The 16,050-nt window shown below is 42.7% G+C and overlaps 1 protein-coding gene across 2 annotated transcripts in view; it reads left to right on the top strand.

The window, feature by feature from the left end:
* The window catches only part of MANBA (mannosidase beta), a 60,913-nt gene that overhangs the window by 38,413 nt on the left and 6,450 nt on the right, over positions 1-16,050 (top strand). For both annotated transcript variants that reach the window (XM_082236921.1, XM_082236922.1), the window contains exons 8-14: positions 1,308-1,459; positions 2,867-2,984; positions 6,736-6,822; positions 8,368-8,535; positions 10,562-10,780; positions 14,006-14,170; positions 15,435-15,579. In XM_082236921.1, the coding sequence (XP_082093047.1) occupies positions 1,308-1,459; positions 2,867-2,984; positions 6,736-6,822; positions 8,368-8,535; positions 10,562-10,780; positions 14,006-14,170; positions 15,435-15,579 (1,054 nt within the window). The remainder of the gene's footprint in view (positions 1-1,307; positions 1,460-2,866; positions 2,985-6,735; positions 6,823-8,367; positions 8,536-10,561; positions 10,781-14,005; positions 14,171-15,434; positions 15,580-16,050) is intronic.

Genomic DNA, 16,050 nt, shown 5'->3' with positions numbered 1-16,050 from the left:
TTGCCCCACCCTCAGGCCCTGGGTCTCCTCATAAGAGAGCTGTTCCTGGAGGAAGAACTGTGAGGGGAGAGACTCCATCAGGGAAGGCCTCCTTCCACCTGCCTTGCTCTAGCGTCTCCTTCTCAATGTGTATTGTATTGTTTTATGTATTGTGGCTTGCTGCTGTTTTATTGATTATAGTTTAGATATTATTGTAACTGTTGAGTGGATTTCTGTTTAACTTTTATATGTTGATATTATTATTTTATACTATTCTAATTGATCGTTGAATGTTACTTTTTTGATGTAGGCTGCCTATTTTAAAGTTATGTTTTATCACATTTTGGTGTTGCATTAGATTGTTATAAGATGTGCATTTTTTGTTACTTCAGCTTGTAAACTGCCTTGAGTATTGTAAGATAGAAAGGCGGTGTACAAATGAAAAATGGTGATGATGATCATGGTGTAGAACAGGGCTTCCCAAACTTGGGTCTACAGCTGTTGTTGGACTGTGACTTCCATCATCCCTAGCTAGCAGGACCAGTGGCCGGGGATGATGGGAATTGTAGTCCAAGCTTGTAAGGCACCCCTTGTCCTAATACAAGCTCCCTTACTGAAATGAGAGCATGTCTTACTCATTCATCTGCTCCTTGAAAGTTCCCAAATTAAAGGGTGCCGTTCTGCTGGGAGTTAGCTTGCTTTAATTGCTTTGTTATAAGAATTTAAGAAGAGCCTTGCTTGATCAGATGAAAGGCCTGTCTTCTTCTGCGTCTTCTTTTTACAGGGGGAAGCCAGATGTTTAAGGGATGCCCACTAGCAGGACATGGGCACAATAGTTACAGCTGTTTTTCTGTCTGCTGCTCTGTAAGCAGCAGCAGAATTAGTGCCGTAGATCTCTATCAGGAGCAGAATTAGTGAAGAGACTTGGGCCCCTTTTAAATCTGGCCTTGGGTGCGTTTCTGTAAATGGAGTTTGATTACAATCAGCGTTTAGCCTCGTCGTTTCATTAAATTTCTCTCTCAGTAATCAAAAGCAAACTGTGTGGGTGTTTGCAGCACGAATACATGCTGTCTGTTGGAGGGGTGTGTGTTTGGAGAAGAGGCACTAAAATCTTCCAGCAATCTCGTCCTCAAATTAAAATAAATTCGCTCTATACACAAGAAACACTTTCATAAATCCTGCAAACAGGTTACATCCCCCCCCCCCGTATTTTATATAAGAAAAAAGGCAAAAATATGCAGGGAAATATGGGTTTACTGGCTGATCCTGATGGAAAAGGTTTATTTAATGACTGCTGTAAAACTATTCACATTTTAATTTCTCCTCAGGTTTATTTCCGAACAGTAGAACTTGTAGAAGAGCCCATTCCTGGCTCACCTGGTTTGAGTTTTTATTTCAGAATCAATGGACTCCCTATTTTTATGAAGGGATCCAACTGGATTCCAGCTGATTCTTTTCAAGACAGAGTGACCTCTAAAAGGTGAGTTTGGGTGGCTGGTTTTCAAACATTAACATGGGTGCAAAGAATTTATTTTTGCCTACTAATAAGGAGTTTGACCATGACAGTACAGCTCTTTTACAGGACCATATCAGTTGAGAACTGATATGAAGATTGCTTCTTTAGAAGAGATCACATGTCAGTAGCTCCTTGCAGATAAACAGTTAGCATGCCAGGAAGAAGGCCCTTAGCTTATCCATCTGCCTCAAATATTAGTTTTCCACATGCAGGGAAATCTAAACATGGACCTACTTTCAAAGAAGGGATTCTCTCCAACCTTCTGTGGCATGTGGAATAGGCTTGTTAGAGGACTATACCACATGCCTTCCTGTGAGTTTCAGTAAACTTTTATGGCCATTTTATACAGTCAGCAGAATCAAATAGTAAAGTTTATGGCGCAGCCTTCTGGGGACAATATAAGCTGCAGGTATAGAGGTTGCATGTTGAATACTCTCCCATTCGTTAAAAAAAACCCCCTTTCACATAGAAAACAAGAAAAAATGTTCACCTTAGCCTTCTCCAGGATGCTTTTTAAAAAAGCAAGTATGGGGGATTTTTTTTTTTAAATGGGGAAACATTCAAAAGGCAGTCCCCAAACTGTTGCTGGAAATGCTAAAGTCCTGGAAAAGCTTTAATGTTTGGTATTGTTGTTATGTCTAAACAGGCTCTAAAAGTTGGAAGGCTTTTTCTCACATTAATCTGGGGTAGGGCTGGCTGGCTGAAAACCTCTAATTCCTTCCTTCCTTCCTTCCTTCCTTCCTTCCTTCCTTCCTTCCTTCCTTCCTTCCACCTACCCTTGACACCCATTTCTCCATCAACTGTGATGGCATGGATGCTCTGATACACTTATGGAGCTTCCCTGCTTGAGAGTGTGGAGCTCCACATTTGCTTAACCCAGGAAGAAAAGGTTACAGTTGATAAGTCAGGAGCACTGAGAATGAATAGGAAAGTCAAGACCCACAGACGCTCCCAAATATGGCCCTCCAAGTCTCTCTGTCTTGCCCTTGTGACGGTTTACCCCTCACTGGGGTAGCTCTGTTGCTAGAGCATGATTCACTTAATCATGAGTTTGAGCCCCACATTGAGCAAAAGATTCCTTCATTGCAGAGGGCTGGAATAGATGACCCTCGTGGTCCCTTCCAGCTCTACAATTCTGTGATTCTTTCTAGGTCACACCACAATTAAAATATAGCTACATTCGCACTCTGCTTCTGCTGAACGGCTCCCTTCATTTTGCTTTGGCTAATCCTGAGCACACTGTTTAAGCTACAGTATTGCACTCTTTCAGTTGAAGTCCAGCTAGGTTTCCTTAAGCCCTCTCTGCAACTAATTCAGTTTCTCTCCTACTGCAGATCTGCTTAACTTTTAGTTCCACTTGTGTTTTGACAGGTTAAGGATCCTCTTGCAGTCGGCGGTTGATGCCAACATGAATATGCTCCGCGTTTGGGGAGGAGGCATATATGAGCAAGATGAGTTCTATGAAATGTGCAATGAACTAGGAATCATGGTAAAGAAAAGAAAAAGAAAAGAAAAAGCAATACTCTGCAACTCCTAATATTTAAAACTGACATACGAAATAAATCTGAAAATAGCTTTTTATTTCCCCTTCCCCATGAACCTGTAACCTTGAAAACATGTGCTGGATCAGACTTAAGGCCCATGTATTTGGGCATCCTGCCAGACTGTAAACTTAGGTTTCCAGGCTTTAGGTTGTAGCAACATTCTGTTTTTAGAAAGGTGAGGATAATGGAAGTGCTCAGTATATAGCAAATGGAGGGTTAGATACTGCAGACGTTTGACAACAGTAGAATGGGATTGAAAACTTGATTAGGACCAAGGCATGCTTTATTTTTGTTCCAGTCTGGGCATAACTAGCAACTCCTAGCAGTAAACAGGAAATAAAGTGAAATGAAATCAAATCAACTGCTTTGCCCAAAATGGGCCTTGTCAAAAGGTTATGGAACCTTCTCAGATGCTGAGAGCAGGTATTCCTCCGTACAGATACAATTTCCAGTCTTGATTTCTTCCTCTAGGTAAGCCTAGGGGAAAGGGAGGACTCGTGATTCTTTCTTCCATGTGTGTCCAGTGACACCTTGTTAACTTCCAGCACGCCTTCCAACATTTCTCCGATGAAATAGGGATGTTCTATTCCATGATAATAGTAATTTTATTATTTATATCCTGCCCAGCTGACTGGGCTGCCTCAACTACGCTGGGCACCTTCCAACATAGATAAAAACATAATAAAAAATGGAGCATGGGAAAACCTCCCCATTCAGGGCTGCCTTCAGATGTTATCTCCTTGGTTTGGGGGTTGCATAACATTTCTTTTGTAATGAAAATAGGGGCATCCTAAGGAAAAAGAGGGCATTCCAGGATCAAATCAGAAACCAGGAAGGAAGGCTTCTTTAAATCTGGGACGCTCCACGGAAAACAGGGACAACTGGAGGGTCTGTTAGAGTGGCTTTGGATGTTGTGACGAGGCAAAGGAAGTGGGACGCACAAGTGTGCTGCTTCTGCTGTAGACACTCATGCAAGAAAGACTGCACACCTCCACCTCGTAGCAATAATAATAATTTATTATTTATACCCCACCCATCGGGCTGGGTTTCCTCAGCCGCTCTGGGTGGCTCCCAACAGAAAATAATAAAGTGATAAAACATCAAACATTAAAAACTTCCCTAAACTGGGCTGCCTTCAGATGTCTTCTAAAAGTCCAATAGTTGTTTATTTATTTGACATCTGATGGGAGGGCGCCACTACTGAGAAGGCCCTCTGCCTGGTTCCCTGTAACCTCACTTCTCGCAGTGAGGGAACTGCCAGAAGGCCCTCGGAGGTGGACCTCAGTGTCCGGGCAGAACAATGGGGGTGGAGATGCTCCTTCAGATATACTGAACCAAGGCCATTTAGGGTTTTAAAGGTCAGCACCAACACTTTGAATTGTGCCCGGAAATGCACTGGTCTTTCAGGTCCAGTGTTATATAAGCTTGGCAGCCACTCCCAGTCACCAGTCTAGCTGCCTCATTTGTAGTTTCCTGGTCACCTTCAAAGGTAGTTGTAGTTTCCTGGTCACCTTCAAAGGTAGCCCTACGTAGAGCGCGTTGCCATAGCACAAGTGGGAAATAACTAGAGCATGCACCACTCTGGAAAGACAGTCAACGGGCAGGTAGGGTCTCAGCCTGTGTACCAGATGGAGCTAGTAGACAGCTGCCCTGGACACAGAATTGTGCAATATAGCCTTACATAGCAGCTTGTACATCCTCCTGTTATGGGAAATGTAATCCCTCCCCCACCAATTTTGCCCAAAGAGGAAAGGAAAGTGGAGGAGCAAAAAGCGTGAGGCATTTTTGCTTCCTGTTTGTCCCTTGTCACGCAGAAGCGACTCCCTGGGTAGGGTGGAAACACTAGCTGTGACAGCAGTGACCCCCCTCCCTCCCTACTGGGAAACTAGCTCAGCCCCACCCAGCGACTCACTTCTCATGCCATATTTGTGTCCGAAGCCCCCTTCATCAACCAGGTGCTCTCCAAATATTTTGGGCTACAACTCCCATCCCAGCCAGCACTACCTTGGGAGCTGGGGCTGTTGGGAGTTTTGGCCTCTGGATATTTTGGAATGCCACAATGATGAAGGCTGGTCTAAAGAACATTGTTGTTTAGTCGTTTAGTCGTGTCCGACTCTTCGTGACCCCATGGACCAGAGCACGCCAGGCACTCCTGTCTTCCACTGCCTCCCGCAGTTTGGTCAGACTCATGTTCGTAGCTTCGAGAACACTGTCCAACCATCTCATCCTCTGTCATCCCCTTTGCCTTGTGCCCTCCATCTTTCTCAACATCAGGGTCTTTTCCAGGGAGTCTTCTCTTCTCATGAGGTGGCCCAAGTATTGGAGCCTCAGCTTCAGGACCTGTCCTTCCAGTGAGCACTCAGGGCTGATTTCCTTAAGAATGGATAGGTTTGATCTTCTTGCAGTCCATGGGACTCTCAAGAGTCTCCTCCAGCACCATAATTCAAAAGCATCAATTCTTCGGCGATCAGCCTTCTTTATTGTCCAGCTCTCACTTCTATACATCACTACTTGGAAAACCATAGCTTTAACTATTCAGACCTTTGTTGGCAAGGTGATGTCTCTGCTTTTTAAGTATTTTATTAGAACCAATGTAGTTTACAAATGGTAAATGCAGTTGTTCCTTTCTACCCTTTAGCTGTTACAGCTCCAGGCACTTTAAAAAAGGAGTCCAGGTGCCAGAGGCCAATGATACTTTAATATTATTCTAAAACCATTCTTGCTTTAGGAAGGCAGGTAACACTTAAAAATCAGTTTTGGCTTGAGACCAACCACAGAAAGTTTCAGGCCCAGAGGAACATTTTTAGGAGATTGTGTACATGGCTAGGAGGGGGACACCTGGTTTAAACTGCAGAGAAATAATTCCTACATAACCTTGAGATATATAAAAGCCCATAAGCTCACCTTCCCAAGTTCTGATTAAAGATGTAAACAAGTAAAGCTTGATTTTTTTGCTGTTGGATCTCATCCAAGTCCAATAATTTGGCTTGTTCTTTCAAAGACATATCCACCCTTCCATATAGCAAAACCCCTCTGGAAACAGAACTTTGCTGTAGTAAAAAAAATTTATCCTTTTCTGATACTTTTCTAGGGAGAGACAAGTCTGCTGTGCCTTTAGGAACTGCAGGGCGGGTAGAAATTTAGCAGGGGAAGCTTCTCTCCCTACTTACTGAATCTCCATACTGGGAGGAGCTGTATAGGTTGTTTTTCTGCCTGCCATTCAGCTGTCAAAAGCACAGGAGTCCTGCGAGTGGTTAGTAGGAAGATGTAATGTGTGAAAACCCCTTTCCTCAATGCTGTTTGATGCTAAAAGCTTCCCATGTTTGAAATAGTTAGATGAGGTCATTTGCAGCACTTTAACAAACCTGGACAGCGACTATTAATTTGAGATCGCAACTATATTAACAATATTTTTCAGTACCACTGCTTGTGTAAATAAGACCTAATTTCTATGAATTATGAGTGTTGCTTTAAAAAAAATATCTGGTTAGGTGTGGTGCAATCCTGCAGTTGTTTACTCAGCTCACGTGTGTTCAGTGGAGTTTACTCCCAGGTAAATGTGCATAGGATTGCGGTATTAATGAGTACTCCACAATCTTTTAAGTGATGCAAGCTAGAAAATATGCACTCTGTTTACATGACTGTTTGTCAACTGGCTACTTGTTGAGTTCTTTCATTTTTCTCTTAATTCTCTAGATTTGGCAGGACTTTATGTTTGCTGTTGCTCTTTACCCAACTGACCACAGCTTCCTAGACTCAGTAAGAGCTGAAATTACTCATCAGGTATGGTATTCAGTCCAGTAGGGCCAAGCTCCTAAACTGTATACAAGCCTAGTCATGACTAATAATTGCACCGTTTTCCTGCTGGCTTTCTGTTGTGTCACACTCGTGTGAGTGGTGACATTCTCCTAAGTGCATCCAATCAAACAGAAGTGGCAGGGTGCTGGTGGGATGCAAACAGGATGCACCAAACTGTGCCACGCTCACAGGCATGCTTAAGTAAGGAAGCGAGACAGGGCCTTCTCGGTGGCTGCTCCCCGATTTTGGAATTATTTCCCAAGAGAGGCTAGACTGGCTCCCTCCTTGTTGTCCTTCCACTGGCAGGCTTTTGGGAACTGACTGCTTTTAATAAAAGGGCTGGTGCAGTGCTATTTTCGTTGTAATTATTGGCATGGTTTTAATGGATTATATCAATGTTGAATTGTTTTTAAATGATTTTTTTCTATGTTTCTAGCTGTTCTTATTTTTATCTGTAAGTCGTCTTGAGTCCCTGTCAGGGAAAAAGGCAAGGTATAAATAAAAATATAATAATACTACTACTAATAATAATAATAATACAGGTGCTTTAAATGATTTATTTCTATGTTTCTAGCTGTTCTTATTTTTATCTGTAAGTTGTCTTGAGTCCCTGTCAGGGAAAAAGGCAAGGTATAAATAAAAATATAATAACAATAACAATAACAATAATAACAGGTGCACATGCACAATAGAAGAACGCTTGCTGATTAATTTGTATGCTTGAGCATTGAACAGTTTGGCTGTCAAAAGTATGCCAGTATAATTCAGAACCATCCCTGGAATAGGGCCAGTGCCATTGCTGTTCACTTCCTTCCTTTTTCAATTCTCTCCATCTTCCCTTCTGGTTTGCACAGCTTGACAGGCGATGAATATACAACCCAATGGGATCACTGGCTGCCAGGGTGCTTTAAATGCGTTGAGGAAAGTTCCCACCCCATCCTTCCTCTGCTGTTGTGCTGGGTCCAAGTGCAACATGCATGGGAAATCCCATCCAGCAAAGGCAGGCTTTGGGACAGGAACACACTTAGGTTAGAATCATAGAATCGGACCATAAAATACCCTCATGCTCAAGTGTTGCGTCTCGAAGGAATTCCTTCAGAACAAGAAGGAGCTCATATTTGTGTCTGATAAGCCTAACTTGAAAGTAATTCAAGAATTTCAAGTTAGGCTTATCAGAAGGAAGTTTGAAGTCCCTCTTTGCCTCTTCCTTGCGTAAACACTGATTTTTGACTGGTGCAGTGAGAGCGCCCTCTTCTGTTTTCCCCTTCCAAATATGGAGCTAGGAAAGCCGTTTTTAACCAGCCCTAGAGCCATGTCATGTAAATCTAACCTTGAAGCCTTTGGAAAGTTGAAACCACACCTGAAGCTGACATTATTTTAAGTTATGTCTGATTTGCAGATTCATTAAGACGTTTGGTGAAACCATGTCCCTTTTATACCCCAGACTTTAATCATTAACACTTCTGACTTTACTCATTTTTTATTTTTTATTTAGCACTTACATGTTAAAAGCTCTGCTTTTCGTTTCAGGTAAAGCGGTTAAAATCTCACCCGTCTATCATATTATGGAGTGGGAACAATGAAAATGAGGCAGCAATTGCATACAACTGGTTCTCTATTCCAAGCGCAAAGAAGAGCGTTTATGCCGACGATTATGTCACGCTTTATGTAAAGAATATCCGAGAGATTGTTCTTGCTGTAAGTACAGCTTTGCAGAAGGCTATGAAGGGTTGAGCTTTGATAGCAGGCTTTGAAAGTTCTGCTGAATTGCTGATTTTACTCTTCTTGTTTGCAACCGTGTCTGTAGTCTGCATACATTGCAGGCAAATCTTTATCATTAAAGATGCATCAGGCACAATCTGGAAACATCTGGAAACATCTGTTTTCTCTGTATATCCATTGATGGACTCAAATCAGCCCTAACAGCCATTTTATCTTCTGAATTTCACCTGTGTTTGTGATGCCCCTGCAATGTGTACTAACATACTCTATTTTTTAAAGTGCCTGGTTATTTATTTACAGATAAAAAATACTTGCTTTGGGGAAAATGAGAGTGATAAGTAAGGACCAAGCTTGCCGTGTGTCCACTGGTGTTTGCTGTGCTAAATGCTGCAGTTAATAAAGGGCAGGGATAATGTGCCAGGAAGCCTCAACTGGCCTGTAACTCTGGCTTGTGTACCTGTAACTCTGGCCTGTGTCTTTGACTGCTGAAGGTGCAGGTCTCCCCCATCACACTTTGCAGCGTTTAGCTCTGTGCATACCAGCTTTGTAAGTTGCAAGCATTCCTGCAAGGTAAATATTAACTACCCTTAATGGGCAGACTGAAATTTAGTGAACTGAGAAGTCTAATGTCTCTCTCTCTCTCTCTCTCTCTCTCTCTCTCTCTCTCTCTCTCTCTTTCTGTTTATGCAGCATTTATAGTCAGCAGATAGTGTATCCACTTAAATACTGCTCTCTGGGTGAAGCCTGATACTCCCACTATCAAATAAGATGCTTGGCAGGGGGTTGGACTCGATGGCCCTTGTGGTCTCTTCCAACTCTATGATTCTATGATTCTAAGAAGTGCATATTCACACATCCTCTTTCCTTACAAACTTCTTTTTTGGGAAAGGGCCGTAGAGCATCTTTTTTGTATTCAGAAGGTCCCAGATTCAATCCCAGGCATCTCTAGATAGGCCTGTCTAAAACCCAGGAGAGTTTCTGCAGACCAGTTCAGCATAACTACTCCAGCACAGAACCGTGTAGGCCCTAGGCAGGAGACTGGCTTTCCAAAGTGAGCACAGTGTATCTGCAGTGGTGAAGTGATCAACATTCAAGTGGAGCATTTCAGGGGCTCCGTGTTAAGACTGGAAATTGCCACATATGGTATGGGAAGCCTGTGGCCTCCAGATGTTGGCGATCCAGATGTTGGAGCTCCCTTCACCCCCAGCCATTGGCCATGCTGTTGAGGGCTGATGAGTGTGGGTGAATGTGCACATGTGGAAGCACATTGAGCCATGGGTCTCTCAGCAGGTGGGCAATCTGTAATCCTATTTTATGGATTTTGATTTTTTAAAATGTTTTGTATCAGTTGAAGAACTTTTTATTTTCCAAGTTCCTTTAATTCTAAAATATTTTCAGCCTTAAAAACCTTTTAGTTCTTTGCACTATTTGTGCTTTTGTTTTGTTCTCTATATTGATTTCTTTAATTTAAAAAAAACCATTCCAAGAACATACATGGAACCTGGAGGAAGGGCCTCCAGACTCTCCCTAACATGGGAAACAGTTATGTGCCTGCTGCCTGTAAAGACCTTGAACATTTGTCCAAAGAATCAGTTTTGCCTTCAGATGGAAGCTGACTATACAATTTCCCCCCTAAAATGAGCACGTTTTTCCTCATACGAAAATAAATGGACCGCGCACAATGCTTTCCTTAGTATTTGTCTCACAGTCTGAAGGCAATATTTTTCAGAGCAGATTGCTTTCCTTTGAATGCTGAATTTGTTTCTTTGCAGCCGAGCATCTGACTCCAGGAAGCAGATATTCATTTGTGTGATAAGCAGAGCAGAACTCATCCAGCCTAGTGAGAAATGAAGCCATGACTCATTCACCAATTCAAAACTGGCTTTATTTTTATTTTTTTGCTTTTGAAATCTTAGATGTTTAGCTAGTTTGAAGAAGAAAGAAATGCTTTATTAGCCCTTAGCTCCATTTATTGTCTTGCGTTGTGTTTTGTTAAACCCAGGAAGACGAGACTCGCCCTTTCATTACCTCCAGCCCTACCAATGGTCTGGAGTCGGCCAAGGAAGGCTGGCTAGCTCATGCTCCTTACGACACTCATTTCGGAGATAATCATTACTACAACTATGTGAGTGACTGCTTGGATTGGACCACCTTCCCCAGAACACGATTTGCCTCGGAGTATGGCTTTCAGTCCTGGCCTTCCTTCAGTGCCCTGGCACAGGTAAGTCTTTTGAACCTTTCCCTCTCTTGCAAACCCTGCGAGCAGAAGAAAAGCCAGTTGATGATTTCCTCCCAATGCAAATTATAGCTCTTGGGACCAGCTTACTTAAAGAAATAATCTTGCTCTCTATGTGCCTATTTAATTGCACTTTTACAAGAACCACATCATGTCTGTTCTGCATTTGTGAGGAGTTGACAACACCTGTGCTTTGGAACTTTACCTATTGGCAGGTTGCCTATTGGCAACAAATTGTTTTAAAGGCTTGCTGAAAACTTCACTTGCTTTGGTGAGTTTGCCCATAAATATAATTTAGTTACCTATATTTGTTTTAAAAGTCGTATTGGTTTTGTCTTTGTGTACAGTGATAACGGTTTTATGTATCTTTATTTTTAATTTGTTTGTGGATTTTATTTATAATTTTGTTAGTATACTGTTTAGGGAGCTCCTTGCTCAAGTGGTTTATAAATTTTCTAAATAAATAAAAAGAGGACATGTTTTCCTTGGGACCACTGTAGGCGATAAGAGAGTTACATTCTCTCTCTCTGTCTGCTCTGACCTGTCATTTACCACTGTCTCCCTCCCAGTAACTTTGCATTATTATTATTTTTTAAAGACAATACAATTTGCATTTTAAAGCAACCGCTAAACATCAAGGACCCCTCTAAACTGGTGTTTTATTGTGGGTATATTTTGCAACATGTCCTTGGCACAAAAATAGTGATCAATTTATTTTGCTTTCTTTGTTGTTATGTGATACTTCCTCAGTGCTACATTATTGCTGTCTGGAAGGGTTATAGTGCAACAAAAGTGGGGCAACACCCCCCAAACAACAACAACAACACAGGACATTTGTGGTATGAAAAGCCAGTGGAAGTTATAAGATGTGCATTAGGCCTGTTTAGGGAAGTTTTTAATGTTTGATGTTTTATTCTGTTTAATATTCTGTTGGGAGCCGCCCAGAGTGGCTGGGGAAACCCAGCCAGATGGGCGGGGTACAAATTATTGTTGTTGTTGTTGTTACTACTAGTACTGCTACAACTACTAGCTGTAAGTGAAGCAGAGTGACCTTTTGCATTCACAAATGGTATTGAAAGTAGGATTGTGTAGGATTGCCCCGATAGCATCATGAGCACAAATAATCACGAATGTGCAATAAAAAGGATGTTTGGAGTGGGCCTGTGTGCAAAGATTTCTCTAAATGTTGATTCCAGTGGGAGAATGATGCACGTGCTCAGCACTTCTGGCAAGGCCACAGAAGATCCCGCCCTGCAAAAAAGTGTGTAGTCATCTGTTTGCTTGCCCAGGCATAACTGTGTGTGCCGTGTGTGGCCTGAAAGGCAAAAAGATCAAGGTCATAAATGAATTCTGCAAAGCTTTCCTCTCTGGTTGCCTGGAGGTAGTTCTTAGTGAGCACATGGCTGTTGACAAGCCTGAACAAGGCATAACTTTCTTCAGTCGACATCAACAAGACTTAGAAGAGTTCAAATGCTGGCAGAATGTCCCAGTTTGAAATGAGGTGTGTGGGTTTGTAATTGTGTACAGTGCTTTTTACAAGCCTGCCTGCGAATCACGTTCCCCATGTGTATTAAGGCATTTAAAGCCAGGGTCAATTTGGGGAATTTCCCTTCCTGGAAGGAAAAGTATCATTTAAGTGTGCTAAACAATGGGAGTGCAATTAGTTGACGAAAGAACATGTTTGATCAGACGGCAAGAATTCCCATTCTTGGCTCTGGGCACAATGCAGAGAACAATGGGAGCACTTTTATTTCACTGAAAGAAACAAGACACAAACCTGTAGCAAAGCACTTAAGAAGTTAAGCACCACTTTTTGGGGGATTGTGTCTCTCGTCACCAGTTACTTCTGCCTTTAGCTTATTTTTATGGTTTTGCTTTGGATAGATGCATAAAGGCCTGCCCAAAATTCTTTTCTACAGGCCTTGGGAAGTTGCACCACCAGCAACTTCCTGCATTTGTTATGTTGCTGTTGTTTTATCCTGATATTCTGCCAAGGAGCTTAAGGCAGTGTACATGATTCTCCCCTCACAAGGATAAAAGGTTTTACCTTATCAGGGTTCAAGGACAATGTAGCCAGGCAAAAGCATTTGGGGCACAGTGTAGCCTGGGGAGATTTCTGGGGGGCAGGCGGAGAGGTATTTGGCCCCTAGTCCTATGATCCCCCACCCATTGTGTAAACACTGCTATTTCCCATGTTCTTTTCTGATCTGCACATGTATACATTTTCTGTATGGAGCTAGTTACAGCTTTAAGATTACAGTCATACCTTGGAAGCCGAACATCTTGGCTCCGAAATAGATCGGCTCCTGAACGATCGAAACCCAGAAGTGAGTGTTCCAGGTTTTGAACGATTTTCGGAAGCCAAACATTCGGCATGGCTTCCAATTGGCTGCAGGATGCTCCTGCAGCCAATTGGAAGCCACACTTTGGTTTTCGAATGGTTCCGGGAGTCGAACGGACTCTCAGAACGCATTCTGTTCGAAAACCAAGATACCACTGTACAAACTTTGCACAAAGCATACTTAGATGAAATATATGCTAGAATATGTGTAAATCATTCATGTATTTGTAGCCAGAGAGTGGTGGAAAATATTGCTCACTGCATACTGTATTGCAATCTGCATAATTCTCTGAGGGACATAATTTCTCAAAAGGATTCTTAAGACAGTTTCCTCCTTGAATATTAGGGAGAAAAATAGTTATTTGCTCAGGGATCAGGGAATAAACGCATCACACACAAGGTTCCTTTTTTTGCTTTAGCAGCCCAACGGATTACACAGAATGCCATTGTACAAGAGCCAGTGTGGTGTAGTGGTTAAGAGCGGTAGACTCATAATCTGGTGAACCGGGTTTGCGTCTCCGCTCGTCCACCTGCAGCTGGTGGGTGACCTTGGGCCAGTCACACTTCTCTGAAGTCTCTCAGCCCCACTCACCTCACAGAGTGTTTGTTGTGGGGGAGGAAGGGAAAGGAGAATGTTAGCCGCTTTGAGACTCCTTCAGGTAGTGATAAAGTGGGATATCAAATCCAAACTCTTCTTCTTCCAAACTCTACAACATGGGGGTCCAGTTTGCTGGGGGGACACCCTATGCTAAAATGTACTTCAGAACCGTTTGAATTTTTGAGATGATTATATTTTTTTTAAAAAAAGTAATATATGCGAGTGAGTGACTGCAAATGTGTATAAATCTTATTTTGTTTTTAAACCACAGGTGTCATCTGCGGAGGACTGGTTTTACACGAGCAATTTCTCCTTGCATCGGCAACACCACGCTAATGGCAATGACCAAATGCTTCATCAGGCAGGCCTCCATTTTAAGTTGCCGCAGGAAGGAGACCCCCTCAAGAACTTTAAGCAATCTATCTACCTCACTCAGGTGAGTATTTGTCAAATTCTTAAGAGGTTTCTTTTTTGTTAAATAAACCATAATCATGGTTGCATGATGCAACATGTATTGCAGAGAACCTGGTACAAAATTATGATAATTGTGTCAAGTGTTTGAATTACACAGTGGGCGAAATCCAGTGACATCGTTTTAAATTATCGATGGGCTTCTCCCCACACACCGTACAGAGAAATACACATGTACCGTTGTGTATAAAGTGTCGCACGGCTGTTTGCTTTGTGATTACAGGCTGTGTATATACTGGTTGTCAGGTCTGGGTCTCTCTGTATGGTGAAACATTAACTCAGCCCTGTAGGCACAATGTTAGACTTGCCTTTTCCTATCCAGGGATTATGACGGTGCCCTGAAAACATGGGGTATGAAGTTGTTCTTTGGAAACAGGTCTAGAAACCACTTGTGCTTATCTGCAACAACTGACGACCTCGAAGAGTTCTGGAAAGACTCTGATGGGCAGTTTTCAATATCTGAAAGGGTAGCCACATTAGTCTGCTGCAGCAAAAACAGCCAAAAGCCTTTTGGCGCATAACAGGCCAGCATTGCTTGCGTTATGGCATAAATTTCTTTGGGCTAGAGCCCACTATGTCAGATGCAAGGGGTGTGAGTCTCAGTTGTCAGATATAAAGGGAGCAAGGGAAGGGGGGAAATGGAATGCAAAAGGATTCCTTGTGGATGCAAAATGACGTTTTACAGCAACATCTGCTGGCGATTACACAGGCACTATAGCATTGCTGACTAAGGTGATAATAGAATTAGAGACTAAAGGTATTCATACATTTTGCTGTGAAAAGTAATTTTGCATACGTTCGAGCTATTGTTGATTTGTCACAGGCTGTAATTTTGCATGCGCACCGACCCCTCTCGCTCTCCAGGCTTCATTTTTGGAGGGGAAAAAGTGCACCCTATAGGGCGAAAAATACGGTAGTTTAGAAAATGATAAAACACAATGGGGAGACTCTTGTGAAGTTTGACTGTGTATTTTAGGAATTTTTTTAGAGCATTGTTTGAAATACGTAACCTACCTGCGAGTATAGGGTGGTATATAAATTCAATAAATAAATACTGCTTACAAATCAAAGTGGAACAGTCCAGAAAGGGTTTTACCATGTGATCTGCTGTTCTCTGCAGTCCAGTCTCGGGGATTTGCATTATTGTCAGTATTTTTTGCAGTTCTATCATTACACAAGCGCTTAGCAATGATATTTTTTTCTTTTTGTTTTGGCCTTCGCTGCCTTAGATTATGCAGGCCCAGTGCATAAAGTCCCAAACAGAGTTCTATCGTCGCAGCCAAAGCGAGATAATCAATGGGGAGGGGCGCACCATGGGGGCACTATATTGGCAACTCAATGATATCTGGCAGGCTCCTTCCTGGGCTTCTCTGGGTAAGTCTTCTTCAGCCAAAGCAAAATTAGGAATTGGGCTGCTTTAATGTGCATGCTTTCTTACTGTCTTTGCAAGCCTATTTTATTTATTTACCATATTTTTCGCTCCATAAGACACACTTTTTTCCTCCTAAAAAGTAAGGGGAAATGTGTGTGCGTCTTATGGAGCGAATGCAGGCTGCGCAGCTATCGCTGAAGCCAGCACAGCAAGAGTGAGAGCTGCGCAGCGCCTCTTGTTCTGCTGGCTTCCCAGCGAAGCAGGATGAGGGACGGAAAGGAGCCCTTACGGAACCCCTTCCGTCCCTCATCCTGCTTCGTTGGGAAGCCAGCAGACCAAGAGGCGCTGCGCAGCTCTCACTCTTGCTGTGCTGGCTTCATCGATAGCTGCGCAGCTTGCTCTGGCTTTTCAGGGAGGTGGGAGAAGGGATGGAGGGTAGCCAGTCAGTCCCTTCTCCCACCTCCTGGAAAAGC

Source organism: Podarcis vaucheri, assembly GCF_965113315.1.
Source record: "Podarcis vaucheri genome assembly, chromosome: 9".
In the NCBI taxonomy this organism is placed as follows: Eukaryota; Metazoa; Chordata; class Lepidosauria; order Squamata; family Lacertidae; genus Podarcis; species Podarcis vaucheri.
This window is presented reverse-complemented; position numbering and strand designations above follow the sequence as displayed.